This window comes from Halichoerus grypus, chromosome 1 (assembly GCF_964656455.1).
Source record: "Halichoerus grypus chromosome 1, mHalGry1.hap1.1, whole genome shotgun sequence".
Lineage (NCBI taxonomy): Eukaryota > Metazoa > Chordata > Mammalia > Carnivora > Phocidae > Halichoerus > Halichoerus grypus.
Window position 1 is genome coordinate 105,147,349 of NC_135712.1, and position 17,589 is coordinate 105,164,937.

General features: G+C 42.0%; 1 protein-coding gene and 1 long non-coding RNA gene across 2 annotated transcripts; both read left to right on the forward strand.

Annotated features, from left to right (window-relative positions):
- The first annotated feature begins 3,917 nt into the window (after positions 1-3,917).
- Positions 3,918-7,936, forward strand: LOC118554657 (uncharacterized). Its single transcript, XR_013446791.1, has 2 exons — positions 3,918-5,119; positions 7,222-7,936. It is a non-coding gene; the product is annotated as an uncharacterized LOC118554657 (long non-coding RNA).
- A 432-nt stretch (positions 7,937-8,368) lies between these two features.
- Positions 8,369-13,478, forward strand: LOC144378724 (homeobox protein NANOG-like). Its single transcript, XM_078069996.1, has one exon. It carries the CDS (start codon positions 11,738-11,740, stop codon positions 12,635-12,637), a length of 900 nt encoding a protein of 299 aa, XP_077926122.1. The 5' UTR covers positions 8,369-11,737; the 3' UTR covers positions 12,638-13,478.
- Positions 13,479-17,589: the final 4,111 nt, after the last annotated feature.

The window sequence follows — 17,589 nt, forward strand, 5'->3', positions numbered from 1 at the left end:
AACTATTGTAGTGGACATCTGAGCCCCCTTCTTCCTTTTGTTCAGGAATCCAGACCTCCTCACCCTCCCCTCCCACCTTACCCCAAACCCAAGGGAATCAGCCCAACTCCAGGAATCAGCTCAGATTAGGTCAATTCTGCTAGCCCCTTCCCCTTTACCAGTGATTTAAATCAGAAATGGGCCTGTTGGGTCAGCCGGGTGGCTCAGTCTGTTGGGCGTCAGACTCTTCATTTCAGCTCAGGTCTTGATTTCAGGGGTCATGGGATAGGGCCCCAGGTCAGGCTCCTGGCTCCATGGAGAGTCAGCTGGAGACTCTCTCTCTGCCCCTCCCCTGGCTTGTGCTTTCTGTCTTGCTCTCTCTCTCTAAAATAAATAAATCTTAAAAGAGAAAAAAAAAAAAAGAAATGGGCCTATGACCCAATTCTGATCAAACAGTCTCCAAGAGAAGGCTGCCAGAAGCTTCTGGGAAAGTTCTTTCTTATTAGTACATACATTTAGTGTTCATCACAGTCTTGTTTAATGTTTAAAAGTTGGAAATATCAAAATGTGAAACAAATTGATATATCAAATATCAAGGTTGTGCATCTTTTAGAAATGATGATATCGTTCTTTGGTAATTAATGTCCCAATGGATTGTTCTGTGAAAAAAAGCAAGTTAAAAATAATATTATATGGACCCTCAACTCTATGGTCAACTAATCTTTGACAAAGCAGGAAAGAATGTCCAATGGAAAAAAGACAGTCTCTTCAATAAATGGTGTTGGGAAAATTGGACAGCCACATGCAGAAGAATGAAACTGGACCATTTCCTTACACCGCAAACAAAAATAGACTCAAAATGGTTGAAAGACCTAAATGTGAGATAGGAGTCCATCAAAATCCTAAAGGAGAACACAGGCAGCAACCTCTTCGACCTCAGCTGCAGCAACTTCTTCCTAGAAACATCACCAAAGGCAAGGGAAGCAAGGGCAAAAATGAACTATTGGGACTTCATCAAGATAAAAAGCTTTTGCAAAGCAAAGGAAACAGTCAACAAAACCAAAAGACAACCGACAGAATGGGAGAAGATATTTGCAAATGACATATCAGATAAAGGGCTAGTATCCAAAATCTATAAAGAACTTATCAAACTCAACACCCAAAGAACAAATAATCCAATCAAGAAATGGGCAGAAGACATGAACAGACATTTTTCCAAAGAAGACATCCAAATGGCCAACAGACACATGAAAAAGTGCTCAACATCGCTCGGCATCAGGGAAATCCAAATCAAAACCTCAATGAGATACCACCTCACACCAGTCAGAATGGCTAAAATGAACAAGTCAGGAAATGACAGATGTTGGCGGGGATGCAGAGAAAGGGGAACCCTCCTACACTGTTGGTGGGAGTGCAAGCTGGTGCAGCCACTCTGGAAAACAGTATGGAGGTTCCTCAAAAAGTTGAAAATAGAGCTACCATACGATCCAGCAATTGCACTGCTGGGTATTTACCCCAAAGATACAAATGTAGGGATCCAAAGAGGTACGTGCACCCCAATGTTTATAGCAGCAATGTCCACAATAGCCAAACTGTGGAAAGAGCCAAGATGTCCATTGACAGATGAATGGATAAAGAAGATGTGGTATATATATGCAATGGAATATTATGCAGCCATCAAAAGGAATGAGATCTTGCCATTTGCAACGACGTGGATGGAACTGGAGGGTATTATGCTGAGCGAAATAAGTCAAACAGAGAAAGACATGTATCATATGATCTCACTGATATGAGGAATTCTTAATCTCAGGAAACAAACTGAGGGTTGCTGGAGTGGGGGGTGCGGTGGGAGGGATGGGGTGACTGGGTGATAGACACTGGGGAGGGTATGTGCTCTGGTAAGCACTGTGAATTGTGCAAGACTGTTGAATCTCAGATCTGTACCTCTGAAACAAATAATGCAATATATGTTAAGAAAGAAAAAAAAAGAAGATAGCAGGAGGGGAAGAATGAAGGGGGGGAAATCGGAGGGGTAGACGAACCATGAGAGACGATGGACTCTGAAAAACAAACTGAGGGTTCTAGAGGGGAGGGAGGTGGGAGGATGGGTTAGCCTGGTGATGGGTATTAAAGAGGGCACATTCTGCATGGAGCACTGGGTGTTATGCACAAACAATCATGGAACACTACATCTAAAACTAATGATGTAATGTATGGTGATTAACATAACAATAAAAAAATTTAAAAATAAAAAATATTATAAATCAAAAAAAATTATTCCAAATAGCATTCTAAATATACATTCTGTTGTTTATTTCTATAAATGTATATTTTATTAGGATACCAGAGCACCTCACAGAATCAGCAGAAGAGCTGAATAACCAAGCTTCAAGAAAGCAGGAAACAGGACTGCTTTGAGAACTTCAGATATGGATTCTTGAACTATAAAAATCGTGGGGTGTCTTGGCCCTTTGAGTTTACCATTTAATGAAGGTTGGTTCCATTCTTTTACAGTCTCTGCACATGGAAGGGCAGCAGTGGCTGACGGTCCAGATTTGTCACCAAGAGGAAAAGAGGAGGCCTCTGTTCCCAACCTCCAGTTAGAAAAATGCCAGGAAATGACAGTTTGGCACACCTTAAGTTATACAGCAATCCTTTGACCAAATCGCTGAAGCTAGGAGGTAACAGGTACATGCCTCCTGACCAGTTGTGAGGATCAGGTAGGCAAGGCCACACATGATGAACTTCCCTTTCTAAATACATGCCTAGAAGAGTAAAGGGGCAGTTTGGTCACAGAGGAAACAGAGTGCTGGGCACACAAATATAAACATCCCCAAATACACTTAAGTGAGGATCAGTTAGCTGGGAAAACATTTTAAAACTGAGCAGTGAATCTTGCTCTCTCTTTACACGTGGTAAGTTGGGAGGTAAATATGTGTATTTTGAAAAAGTTTCCTAGGAGTTTACAGTAGGTATCCTAACCCAGGAGAATCCCCCTCTTCGATAATGATATGTTACTTGTATAACAAAAATCAATGCATGTGTCACTAGGCACCATAGGTCTAAGGTAACAGTAAGAGGGAAATAAATAAGAGCTTAGATCCACCATATCAAAGTTTATAAATAACTAGCAAATAAGCTGAAAGCTTTTAGTCCACTGGATTGCTTTTGTGTTGAACTATTTTGGTGTTAATATTTTTGTTCTGCCCTCCAAACTTGATTTATCTAGATATCTACAAACATACGAGTTACATAAATAGATATCTGAGCGAAAAACACCGTTTCTCAAGATCTTGACAAAGAACTTAGATTCTGGCTTCTTATAATGTCTGTAGCCTTTTCTTTTCTTTTTTAAATGCGCTTGGGACTCTTGAGTCGCCTCATAAGTCTCTCCAGTCAGTATGCCAGGGAAATAGGTACTTCTGATTTTGAAATAAAACACTGGAAAGAACGCTTCGATGAGGACTAACAGCATGCACAAAATCCAGACTCTCTTATTCATCTTTGTGCAGAGTGGACAAAACTGCCTTCCAAAGCCGCTGTCTCTGCTCTGTTCTTTTCCGTGTAAGCGTGTCACACGATTCGCACCTGTGCGCCCTGCCTCTTAATTTAAAGTTTTCTTTGTAAAGTTTCTCGGCATGATTGCTTATTGATGAAGCAGCTCTGGTTCCCAGTTCGTCTAATACATCCTGTGTGAGCGAGTTTTATTACCGAATGTTACCCACGTTCTAATAACAAGGAGATGCTGTGTCCTCCCCGGTGAACTCACTCCCTTTCCCAGAAACATAGCGTGACTCCCCTCCCGGCTGGGGTTGTAAAAGTGGAAACCGGGTGCCGCCCTGCAGCACCTGCGCCTCCCGCTCCGCGGCGGCGGCGGCCAGCAAGGCTGGAGAGGGCCGCCACCGGCACGAAGTGCGTGCGGCCGCCGGCCGGCAGGTCACGCAATCCCGGCGGCGGCGGCGGCAACTCCGCCCCCGCCGCCTGCTGTCGGCGCTTCCGTGCTTGCTCGGGGCTTCCTGGCGGGCACAGAGCCCGCCTTGCGTGCCGACCCGGCCGAATAATCCGGCGAGGAATCTCGGATTCCGCCCGGCTCCTGACACACCGCGCCCTCCGCCGACTTTAGCCGAGAGGGTGATGCCCTCAACGTCAAAAAGTTTCCATCTCCGCAGCTGTAAAGCAAACCCCACGGGCGGCGGAGGGAAAGAGAAGAGGAACGCCGGCGAGGAATCGGTCTCGCCCCGCGGACCCCTCTCGGTTTCCTTAGCAGGCGCGGCGCCTGCTCGGCGCCTTCCAAGCCTGGCCTCTCCGTCGTGGAGGTTTCAGGCCACAGCAGCATGGGGGTCTCGCGCCCTGCCCGTCGTGCGCAGAAGGGATGCGGACGGCCCGCCCCCGGCAGGGAGACCCGGGAAGGGGCCCCCACGGCGCCCGGACTGCCGGGAACCCGGCGCGCTCTGACGCCCAGGGCGCGCGGGAGGCGAGCTGCGTTGCCGGGCGACTGACCCCGGCGACCTGGCGCCTACTCCCGAACTCGGAGGGGGTGGCGGCTGTGTGTCAGGGGGCGGTGAGCGGCAGGGCCCGCTGAGGCCGAAGAGGACGAAGGCCAACGCTTGGGAGGTTAGGTTATCTGTTGACGTCCGGACACCATTTTTTTGAAGGCAGGATGGTGACGTTCTAACCAGTAGCAGGGACTTGCTGCCTCGCGGGCCTCCAAGGGGCCCGTCTGCCCGAAGGCTCAGGGGTGAGCGCGCCGGCTGTCCCGGCGCCTCTCACGCTACGCCGCGTGCGAGCGAGGAAGCGCGTGTCGTGACGACAGGCGATGAGATCAGTCTGAATTACCACAGCGTCGGGGCTGGGGAGTGCAGCCTGTCACGCAGCCGCTGCCGGGCCCCGGCGCCGGCTCTGCCCTGGTGGCCGTGGCTGCGGCCGCCCCGCGCGCCGGCTCCGGCAGAGGGAGCTGGGGGTGAATCAGCCCCTTCCCGGCGGTCGCCGGGGGAGCGTCACAACTGTCAAGGGGGTGGGGAGCCCGAGAAGAAAACCGTGCAAAATGCAACTTGCACAGTTAGGGGACTGGATCCTATGAGCAAACCCGGTTGGCACACTGAAAATTACTTCTATGAATCAGTGTCTTACACTGTGCCCAGTAGGTAACTGTCTAAAAACCACTATAACACGGAACTCAAGGGTCATTAAAATGTGCCTTTAATTTGTTTATATTACTTCGTTTAACGGGCACGGCTTGCACATGCATGCATGAAATTTAATTTATACAGTCAAGTCTGGAGGCATGGTTTGGCAAGAGGAACGATTGCGAATTCAGTTAGCGTACAAACAGTAAGATTACTTAAAAGGACAAATGAACTGAAAAAAAAAAAATTCAGACCATGACACAAGGAAGCTATTACATTCATCTTTTCATGGTCTTGAACATCTTGTACCAACTCAACTATAATACACGGCGGAAACTTCTAATTAGACACAGAAAACGCAAGTATTTAGCTGTACCAGGCAAACGTTTTCTTTTTAAAAGCCTTATGTTACAGACACGTGATTAACAGCCATACCGTGGATAAGTATATCTTTAATTTTTTGGTATTTCAGTCATTTCCTTAGTGAGTCGGTGGTAGGTATGTCACTGTGAAACAATTAGGATTAATCACAATGTGCTGAAAAATCTCTGAATTTTAAATATTTGTTATGAGATTTTTTTTTTAAGATTGTAATGCTTATACAGTGTGAGTTCAGTAAGGAAGTAGGGACTTGATCCTAAATGCTTAGTAAGCTGCATCAAATAAGTATTTTCAGTGAAGGAAGGAATGAGTGAATGAATGAATGAATGTGTGAGCAGTACTCTCTGATAGTTAGAGCTATGAACTAAGGTGTCATGAGTGAGTAATGGCAGCCCTACCACTGCCTTATGACTCATGTGTGATCCTGGTATGATGGAAATAATGCCTACAGCATACCTACCTCACCAGAGGTGTGGGGAGGAATATTCCTTACAAAAGGTGCTTTGAGATCTTTGGAGGAAGGTGATATACTCAATTATTACAAATAATATACTGCTGTTACAGCAGCCCATATATAAAATTACGAAAGTATAAAATAATGTTTAAATACAACTGTGCCACCAAATTTTTCTTTTCTTTTTTTGCTATTTAGCCTATCCAGTACTGGAATACAGTGGGAGTGTGCGTCCTTATGTAAAATATTTGACTTATACGTGTTTCACTGTCAGTCGACAAATACGATGTGCGCGTTGGAAGTTCTAAATAATCAGTATTGAGTAGCACTTGTGGTGACGGTTTTTTATATGAAAGCTGAGACCTCTGGCCTATGAAGTGCCTAGGAGAAAACTAATTTTTGATGACCCTTCCTAATTTGATCTGTGAAATATTGAAAATGAGAGATCTTCTTGGCTTAATTTCCTTTTTTTTAAGATTTTATTTATTTGAGAGAGAGAGAGGGAGCATAAACGGAGTAGAGGGGGCAGAGGAAGAAGCAGGCTCCCCGCTGAGCAGAGAGCCTGATGTGGGGTTCGATCCCAGGACCCTGAGATCATGACTTGAGCAGAAGACAGATGCTTAACCAACTGAGCCACCCAGGCGCCCCTTGGCTTAATTTCCTATTGCTCAATGACCAAAAGTCTTGGATTTACTCAACATATTAAGGGACCTACTCTGTGTCAGGCATTGTTCTAGGTATTAGAGGTACAGCAGTAAACGGACAAAACTGGTGGATTATGTAATATTTAAATAATTTTGGTCTCTTTAAGTGCATATCACCTTAGAAATGGTAATACATTACATATATTTTTGTGTAAAAGTAAAACCTGTTCCTGGTCTCAGCTTTTAGAATAGATCTCTAGAGAGGGAAAGGAAAAGTCAAAACCAAACAATACTGCTGTTTCCCATCATGCTCCATATCCAAGTGGCCTTTATCTTTCTTACTGCCCTCTGCCATCATTTTAAGGCTACACATACCCTTCTTGCCAGGACACCATACACGTGTGCAGTGTGTTGACTGTTTACCATGGTGCCTTGCAGAGGAGGTGGGTAGGCATTGAATTCCAGCACCTACCTTCACCCCCTAAGACATGTGTTTTGCATCCACCTGAGGAAGGGGTATCTTTTTCTAATTTGAACATAGCACTGTAGGGCCACCATGGCTCTCTTTGTTCTTAGAGTTCTCGGGCAACCAGCTGCCATCTGCCCTTGACATGTATTTTCATGTTATATTGAATAGCACTGCTCTGAGTAGCAAGACACGGAACACTGGGGGATGGGGAGAAGCCAAGGCTGAAGAAGTGAACCAGCGACCCCTATCCACTTCCACGATTTCAAATAATATCTAGATAAATGAAAACTAGCTGAGGCACGATGCCGTGTGAAATGTTCTGCAGCAAAGAGGAAGCAGTGATAGAGCAACAAAACTGCCTTTTCAGTTTTAGCAAACTGGAAGAACTGTCAACTCACAACAGGTTGCCTCAGTATTGCATTGCAACTGAAGAACATGATACAGTCAGACCACATGGCTGAACCTTTTGGCCGAGCTCATTTGTAGGATTTGATATCAGGTGATTTGATATAGGATATATGTCCTGCTGAACCCTAGGGATGGCCTTGGGTATTAAAGTGTTTTCCTTTTCCCGTTGCTAACTTCTCTGTGGTCTGTTGACATTACATCATGTTGCAAACAATGCGTGGTAGAGACTGCAGTGTCAGGATGTAGTGACCTGGTTAGTCCAAACTCCTGCAGGGGAGACGTGCAGATAGATGGGCCCCAACAGGACCTGAAGAACCATGTAGTTTTGAAATCCTGGATGGATGGGCCACACCCTGAATACACCTTAAATCTCTTGCTGCTTTGAAGGTATAATCATTGCTCAGTAACTCCCAGGATGGAGTTAATTAGTTCTTTGTATGATTTGATTATAATAAAATGAGATTTTGAATGTAAATTATTAAAATGTGCAAATGTGGGCATAATATAAATATATTTTTAAAACTTGGAATTAAATATCGTATAAGAGCATGGAAATGATCCAACTGCATTAACACCTTCTAAAATATAGTCTCTTTCTAATAGTAGTCAAGCAGTTAGATGCTTGGCTTAACCTATAGACCTAAAGCAAATGAAACATGAAGAAATATGATTACTTTGCACTACACAATTTATCATTTTACTTATCAAGTAAAGATTCCTATGGTGTTTATTAAATTAATTAATGATTATTATTTACAAAAGCCTTCAGAGAGTATTGCTTTCAATTTTATTGAAATTGAGAGCATTGCTTTTCAGTTTTCAAGGTGGGGAAACAAAGAGATTAAGTAAAATATGCCATGAATCCTATACCTACCAAAGATAAGAATTAAAGCAATTGTGGAACTTTACACACAAAACACACCTCGTAAAAATAGTTTACTACTATAAACTGATTAATGTAATTCCTTATCTGAGATAATAAATGTTGCATGTAATAGATTGTTTTCTGTTTGAGGACAGATATTGCTACATGTTGATATCTGCATTGCTAGTACCATGCAATCAATCATGATGATTGAATGAGTCAATTAATGAATGAGTATGAAAGAAAACCCATAAGAACTAACCTCGAAGAACTCCATTCTAATCCCTAGGCCCTCCCAGTTTCTCTCTTGCTCAGTGCTTCCCAGATTATTGATGCCTTACATGAGCAATCAGGAAAAAGGAAGCAATCCAGATGGGAGGCTAGCTGTGGTCAGATGCCTCTGAAATGAAAAAAGTATTTGCAGATGTTTCAACAAGTGGAGGGGTAGGGCTGAGTCTAGGCCACAGGAAACAACTTCTACACCTTGGGGCTACTACAATAAAGGTATCATCACTCACCAGCACAGGGTTCTGTTGGAAACTTGAAAAGGCATTCAGGATTGGAATGTTGCATGAATCCAGACTTGCCTCAGGAATGCCACAAGTGATCAGAACTAAGTATAGAAATTAATGTGATTTGTAAAAATAGCAATAAGGATCATAGTTATCTGGGAATCAAGTCCTTTCATCACTTTAGACAGAGCAAATGAAACTAGAAGAAACCATCACTGACTTTGAGAGTCTCCTTCTAAATTAGTTGGCCTTTGGCTTTTGGAGAGCAAAGTTCAAATTCCAGTTCCTGCCTGACAGGAAAATAAGTCAGACACAAAGTAGATAGATAGTCTTTTAGACTCCAAACTGAAATAGCAGTGCATAAAGAAGATCTGAGTCTTGAAGAAACTTTGTTTTTTGAGTTGCTGAATTCACTCACCTACTGTGTGATATTTTCCATTGTGCCTTTTGAGGCTGTTCACTAGATTTGTGATATTTGCCTTAGTTAGCTAATCCCTTCAAATGTAAATAAGAAATTTTAGACTTTTTAATGAAAAAGTGCTAAATTCAATTATGTTCTGTGCATGCCCTCTTCCAGAGCACATTAGCTTTCTAGTTGCACAGTGGATGATGGAGCACATGATCATAAGTACCAATTGCTTAAGAAGATACTAATAAAATACAAAGGCACTTTAAAAAGTGCTTGGAGGGGTGCCTAGGTGGCTCCATTGGTTAAGCGGCTGCCTCTGGCTTACGTCCTGATCTTGGGGATCCTGCTTCTCCCTCTTCTCCCAGCTTGTGCCTCTTGTTATCTCTGTCTCTGTCTGTCTGTCTCTCTCTCAAATAAAGAAAATCTTTAAAATATAAAAAAATAAAAAGTGCTCAGAACTAGGCTCAGCCATTTACTATTTTTGTGCCCTGGTCATATTACTACGTGAGCCTGTTTTCTCATCTCTAATATGTAACAACTGGAGAATGGTTTTGTTTTTGGCTCAGTGGACACAGAAGAGATTTTCTAAAACAATGATCTGAATGCTTGGCAACATTGGATTTGTTCCATAAAATCCTAAACTTTTAAATTGAGAAAAACTTATATAGTAGCATAGCTGTGGACACTTGACTAATAGAGATAAGCTGTTCATCAACCCAAAATGAAAGTTTTTAAAAAAATTATAAGGAATGGAATACAATGCTGGCACTATTACTAAAATTGACCAGGATATTTGGGGGATAGAGAAAAATTAATTAACCCTAACATTATTGGGAGAATTATACATATGTTGCTATACTTAGTGGATTGCCTTTTGTGAATATTGGAATTCAAAATACGAAGACTAAATGAGAATGCTAGCAGCAAATCCTTTTGTTGTTGTTGTCGTTGTCGTTAAACCTAAAAAACCACAGAGGTGTATCAGATTTGCTGAGATTCTTTATTATAGAATTAGATCATTAGAGCAAGGAAGAGATTTAAATGTCAAGATCAAATTCCTTATTTTATGAGGAAGCAAATTCAGAGAGGAAAATTAATTTATTTAAAAACAGTATTATTGTTGTTATCATCGTCATCACTACAGGTGCTTTGCAAGGCACCCGTGTCTGTTCTGGGAATCCAGCAGTGAGCTAGACAGATGTGGTCTCTCATCCTGAATCCCTCAGTTAATGGAGGAGCTAGAACCAGAAATGAGTCTGTGGATTTCTAGTTAAAAGAGCTTCCATTAATCCAGTACTGACTCTAGACCAGGCCCTAAGTGTTTCACCTACATTAAGTCACGTAATCTTCACTAATTTACAGTGGGATGGAGCATGTCTTCCCACTCCTGATGTCTCCTTCCCTGTGAAGGGAGCTCCATTAACATAACCATCCTGGCTTTTCTCCCTGCCTTATTTACTCTGCTCAAGGGGAGATAAAGTGACATCTGAGTTTGGAAAGAGTAACTGTGCCTGAGTAGCCCAGTCCCTTCCCTTCTCTTAGGACAGCAGTGCCTAAAAGGAACGTCTGTTCTTTGCTCTTCTAGGCCCAAAGATGAACAGGGCAGAAGGAGGCCTCTTCAGGTCTTGTGAGTGGGGAAACAAGTTTCATAGTGGGGTTTTACATTAGGAAGCCCTTTCCCATAGATATCAGCTTTCTCATCAATAAAATCTCTGTGTGTATGTATGCAAGAGAGAAGCATTTCATAAAAATAAAAGAGCAAATAAGCAAGTATGTCCTATCATATTCGAATCATCCGAAACCAGCCAAGTTCTATCCAGTGTGCATGTCTATGCCCCACATTCTGACCCCACCTGCCACAGCACTGAGGAAACAGTATCTTAAAATAATCTCAACATACCCTTCTGGGATCATATGCCCAAGCAGCGGAGCAGCTTGGCACAGCAGCCTGGTCCTGTCGCAGATGACACAGAAAATTAACCATCACACCTTCTAAACAGATTTGGCCTAAGTTTCCAAATTTCTAAAACTGTTTGCTGCTGGGCTCTTTAGGAGACAAAGTGGTGAAATAAAAAGACCTTGGGATTTATGGAATTAGAAGCCCCAGATTTGAATCCACCCTGAGTAAGTCTCTCTGACTTGGAACCTCTGTTTTTCCTCTAAAGAACAACATACATTGCCTTAATGAGCTCACACGGTTGTTTGAGACCCAAAGAGGAAAATATATGTGCAAGTGCTTTGTAAACAGTAAAGAGCTATAGAAACGTTAGTTGTTTTGCAGACTTAAAGATACAAGTTCCAACCTTTGGCTCCATTGGGCTGGTTGGCTCTTACTATTGCAGTGGTGACCCACTTCATCCTGTCTTTCTCAGACTCTTAACATCTGGAGGTCTTCCTACTCCTCTCAGTTCTTCCACCTAGATCCATAAGCCGGGCCTTTCTTACAATCTCGCTTTTTTTTTTTTTTCCATCTACCCTCAACTCACGAACATGAGTGCAGATCCAACTCTGCCCCAATGCCTGCCTGGCCCCGAAGCACCCAGTTCTAGGGACTCTTCTCCAATGCCTGAGATTTATGGGCCTGAACAAAATTATGCGTCCCTGCAAATGTCATCTGCTGAGACACCCCACGCGGAGACCATCTCTCCTCTTCCTTCCTCCATGGATCTGCTTGTTCAGGACAGTCCCGACTCCTCCACCAGTCCCAGGGTAAAACTACCACCCACTTCTGGAGAGGAGAGAACAGTGAGGAAGGAAGATACGGCCCAGGGCAAGAAACAGATCAGGACCGTGTTCTCTCAGACCCAACTCTATATCCTCAGTGATCAATTTCAGAGACAGAAATGCCTCAGTCTCCAGCAGATGCAAGAACTTTCCAACATTCTGAACCTTAGCTATAAGCAGGTGAAGACCTGGTTCCAGAACCAGAGAATAAAATGTAAGAGTTGGCAGAAAAACCATTGGCCAAAGGAGAGAGAGTGTGTGACTCAGAACACCACAGCAACCGCAGAATACCCAGGCTTCTATTCCTACCACCAGGGATACCTGAGGAACACTTCCGGAAACCTTCCAATATGGAGCAACCAGACCTGGAATAACCCGAATTGGGGCAACCAGATCTGGAACAGCCAGTCTTGGAGCAACCATTCCTGGACCAGTCAGAGCTGGTGCCCCCAAGCCTGGAACAATCAGCTCCAGAACTGTGGAGAGGAATCCCTGCAGCCCCAGATCCAGTTCCAGCAAAATTCCATCAGCAATTTGGAGTCCATCTTAGAAACTTTTGGGGAAAGCCATAGTGTAATACAACAATCTGCTAAGTATTTTAGTACCCAGCAAATAATGGACTTGTTCCCAAATTACTCTGTGAACATACAGCCTGAAGATGTGTGATGATGAGTATATTATTCAATCTCAATTTGGGCGGTGGCTGTATTACTTCTCCTAGGCTTTGTCTTTTAGGGTCCTACATATCTCTGCTTCGATATTCTGTTTCCCATTATTCTTATTGTGTCCATTGAGGGGGTACAATTGGAGTCAAAGAGGTTTCAGTAGCATTGGCTGCTATGGACAACATGATAAAAGGTGTTTCTGGCTATAGATAACTAGATACAATCCTAATGTGGATATCTTTAGGCTCTAGAATCTAACCTCAAGAATAGGAAGTGAAGATACAAAGACATGTGATGAAGGATAGTTTGTATTTTCTGAGATTGTGAGGCTTTTCACGTTAATAACCTCAATTGTTAATGGTGAAGGGTTAAGCTATAATGTGCTTCATTGATTTCCTCTGTCCCTTGTGATGTTTTACTAGAACTGTTAATTTGTTCATTATTCTAGAATTTGTAGAAAGATGTTTTGTATTTTAATGTATCATGATAATAGTACCAGTTTGGCTGATTGGTTTATAGGTTTAGTACAAATAAATAAAATACCCACTTTACCCTTAAAAAAAAAAAAGATATAAGCCGCAGATAACAGTTCTCATGTTTACTATGCATTTTAAGCTTGACTTTATTTTTTATTTTTTTAAGATTTTATTTATTTGACAGAGAGAGAGAGAAAGAGAGAGAAAGAGGGAGCAAGTACAAGCAGGGGGAGCGGCAGGCAGGGGAGAAGCAAGCAAGCTGAGCAAGGAGCCCGATGTGAGGCTTGATCCCAGGACCCCGGGATCATGTCCCGAGCCAAAGGCAGCCGCCTAACCGACTGAGCCACCCAGGCGCCCCTAAGCTTGACTTTATACAAAGATGTTTGTATGGCCAGGTGGTTGATAGTGGTCTAGCTGGTTATTATTTAAAGACTAAGAACCACTCCACCAACTAAGCTCTTCCCTCTCCCAACCAACATTACTTACTGTAATTAAAAAATTGCTGTCTACATTGTTACCATTCATCTTTGGCATTAGGCAATACCTCTCTCAGGGACATTCCTGTAAATTCTGAGCAGGTTTATAAAACACCTTTCCACTAGGAAGAAGCAGCAGCACATGTGAGAAGTGGGGGTCAAGTTGGGGAGGATGATAGAGAGGCTGAAGACAGGTAAAAGGCATGGAAGAGTCTGGGCTGTCAGTTTCAACCAAAAGTTCTGATAAAGAAACTGAGGAGGGAGATGGGAAGGTAGCCAGGAACAAGGGGAACACTGTTTCAAAGTGGCACCTTTTCCATAAATTGTTTTAAGGCTTGCTCCCCCTCTGATCAGTCTACCCTATCTCAACCTGAAAGTCAGAAAAAAATGGATTCCAACCCTGTCTCTCTGACCATCCAGCTGTGTGACCTTGGGTATGTAACTTTGCCTCCCTGGGTCTCATTTTCCTTATCTGTAAATGAAAACTTTGGATAAACATTCTCTAAAGTCATTTCGACAAAAAATATTCTATAATTCTAGCAAAGAGCCTGTTGAATTTCCTCCTCTTTCGACATTTAAGTCTTACCTTCCTCGAGGGGAAAAATTTAGAAGGGGGTGCCTGGGTGGTTCAGTCGTTAAGTGTCTGCCTTTGGCTCAGGACGTGATCCCAGGGTCCTGGGATCGAGCCCTGAATCAGGCTTCCTGCTCGGCGGGAAGCCTGCTTCTCCCTCTCCCACTCCCCCTGCTAGTGTTCCCTCTCTCGCTGTGTCTCTCTCCCTGTCAAATAAATAAATAAAAAACCTTAAAAAAAAAAAAAAGAAATGTGCAAAGAAGTAGGTGTGTGTCTGTGTGTATTGTGTCTGTATGACCATGTGTTAGCATGTGTGTGTAGACACCAATGGTAAAAGTAAAACATCACAGGCCAGAAAGAAGCATTTCATGAAAATTAGAACAGAAATTAGGCAATTGTACACTATCTTACTTGAACCATTTCTCTTATAAGCAAAGAAAGTCTCCAAGAAGTTGTTCCAATTTTGGTTGTATTCAGACACATTCACAGTTCAGTTAAAAAAAACTGTTGAACCTTACAAATCACACTTGAAAGATGAAAGAATACATACTGGCATTTAAAGCAGGCACCAGCCTAAAAGCATACAGGCTTCTTGACAATTGCTCTATAAGTAACTAAGAGAATAAATGAATAAAATATCTATAATAGTTGTTAAATTCTCAAAATGATACATTTTTCTCCTGAGTGTGCAGAACAGATTCTCCATGTTTTTCTGTATGGTGATAATTCTGTTCACTGCATAAGTAGGCTGAAGCAAAAGGAATAACAGAAAGAGGTCAACTATATGACCTCAAGCATTAAAAACAGAAAAATTTAGGGAGAGGGATTCATTGGTTCAGTATTAATCATTCTGAGAATCTGGTTTGGAATCAAAGGCATTCCCGAGTCTTTCATGTACTTTAATAAGCTATTAATAACTTTGGCATCTATTAAATAAAATTCCACTCTCAGAACCAACAAAGAGCGAGGCATACTATTGTCATGTTTCTTGTTAATATAGATGACCTCTCTAATTACTCTTCTCTATTAAACATGACTACTGCTTCCAGAACTGAAGACCATAAGCATTAGTACAAGGCTAGAGATGGGAGACCAGAGAAAATCAAGAAGTTTGGAGAGGGAGGACAGTATACAGAAAAGACCACAGTCTTTGAACTGAGATGTGGGTTTAAATCCTAGTTCCACTAAATCTAGGATTTATTTGATTTTTCTCATCGGTAAAATGGGGCTGGTATATGCCTTACAGTTGTGAAAAATCATGATACTGTATGTGAAGTACCTAATAGGCCCTCAATACACAGTAGGCGTTATCATTATTCCTTTGTTAATAATGTCTCAGTGGGGCAAATAGCTGTTCTTCCTGATTTAAATTTGAAATCATGCTACTTCCGGTCTTCACTCTATGAAACTATGCTGTTTCAGAGAAGTTATGTAATATTCCTAAGACTACCTGGGAAAATGATGATGGTTTTCAGAATACAATCTATCTTCTGACATAAAAAAAAAAGAAGAAAAAAAGAAAAAGAAGGAGGGAAAGGAAGAGGAACAAAAGGAGAGGGCTTAAAGAAAAACAAAAAGAAGTCAAAAGAAGAAAATGAGCAGAAACAAAAAGAAAAAGGAAAGAGGAGACCTAGGTCTTTGTACTGGCATTTAGTCACATTCAAGAGTTTCTTAAGGGGTGCCGGGGTGGTGCAGTCAGTTAAGCATCTGACTCTTGATTTCAGCTCAGGTCATGATCTCAAGGTCATGGGATCCAGCCCCGCATCAAGCCCCACAACAGTTCCGAGCTCAGAAGGGAGCCTGCTTGAGATTCTCTCTCTCCCCTTCCCCCCACCTCTCTCTCTCAAATAAATAAATAAATCTTAAAAAAAAAAAAAAAAAAGTTACTTAAAGTCCCCTGAATAGTTTTCATGAAAATCCCAAGGTTTCTCTTGCTTGACTCACCCAACTGTAATAGTCCTTTGAGCTAAAATACCTTTTCCTTAGACTTTTTCCAGACCATCAAACTTCTACTCATCTTCAAGGCTCTCATGGAATCTCACTGGAGGACCAACATGTGTAAAGCATATCCTATGTTCCCTGTATCTCGGTAGGTGCTTTATTTGAGCTGCCTCATTTACAGTGGGGTGTAGTCCCGAAAGGGGGATATTATCAATCCTTTATAGAAGGAGGCAACTAGGAACTAAGTCAATTAGCCAGAAAAAGAGTCAAGCCTGGAATGGATCCCAGGACTGTAGGATCCAAAAGCCTTCATTTTGTTCCTTTGCATCACAATGCATATAACCCTGACCCTCTCCATCAGAATTAATGGGGGTGGTGGGGCAGAGGGAGAGAGAGAGAGAGAATCTTTTTTTTTTTTAAGATATATTTATTTATTTCAGAGAGAGAGAGAGTGCGCCTGCAACCTGCACGAGTGGGGAGAGGGCAGAGGAAGAGAGAGAGAGAGAGTGCGCCTGCAACCTGCACAAGTGGAGAGGGGGCAGAGAGAGAGAGAGAGAATCCCAAGCAGACTCCCAGCTGCATGGGGAGGCTGACAGGGGCTCCATCCCATGACCCTGAGGTCATGACCCACCACTTAACCAACTGAGCCACCCATGTGCCCCTGGTTTTTTGGTTTTTTTTTTTTTAAAGGTTTTATTTTTTTAAGTAATCTGTACACCCAACGTGGGGCTTGAACTTACAGCCCTCAAATCAAGAGTCTCATGCTTTACAGACTGAGCCGGCCAGGCACCCCTCACTCCATTTTGTTTTAATTTGTTACTTTTATTCTCTCTTCTGCCAATTCTATTTATTAAACATTTGTTGAGCATCAACTATGGGTAAAATATTGGATTATATTCAGGCTCTAAGTAGACTATAATTTTTTTTTAATTTTGTTTTGTTCTTATTTATTATTTCCTTATTTTTTAAATTGTGGTAAAAAAACACATAACATAAAATTTACCATCTTAACCATTTTTAAGTGCACAGTTCAGTAATGTTAAGTATATTCACATTTTATGCAACTATAAATCATTTTATAGTTGTATATATTAATGTATATATATTATATATATACATTTATATATATACTTAATATGTATACATATATATACACATTGTATGTATACATGTGTGTATACATGTATACATAATATATATACATTTATATATATATTTGTATATATATACATATATATGTGTATATATGTATATATATTAATGTCTGTAATTCCTATAGTGCCTACCACATGTTTGCTGAATAATCAGGACTTTGCCACCCAATCCTAAAACTGCCAGTCCCCAAATCCCAATGCTCCTGAGTGCACCCTGTGGGCAAAGATAGGGTTAATATTTCTAAGCTCCTACCTAAAATCTGTCATATATCCTAGATCTTTAATTTTATTTACTAATTTTCAAAATAGGTCATAAACTCCCTTGGTTCAAAATT

Coding starts and splice junctions, on each gene's coding strand:
- LOC144378724 (XM_078069996.1), top strand. CDS start 11,738: ATGAGTGCAGATCCAACTCTGCCCCAATGCCTGCCTGGCCCCGAAGCA.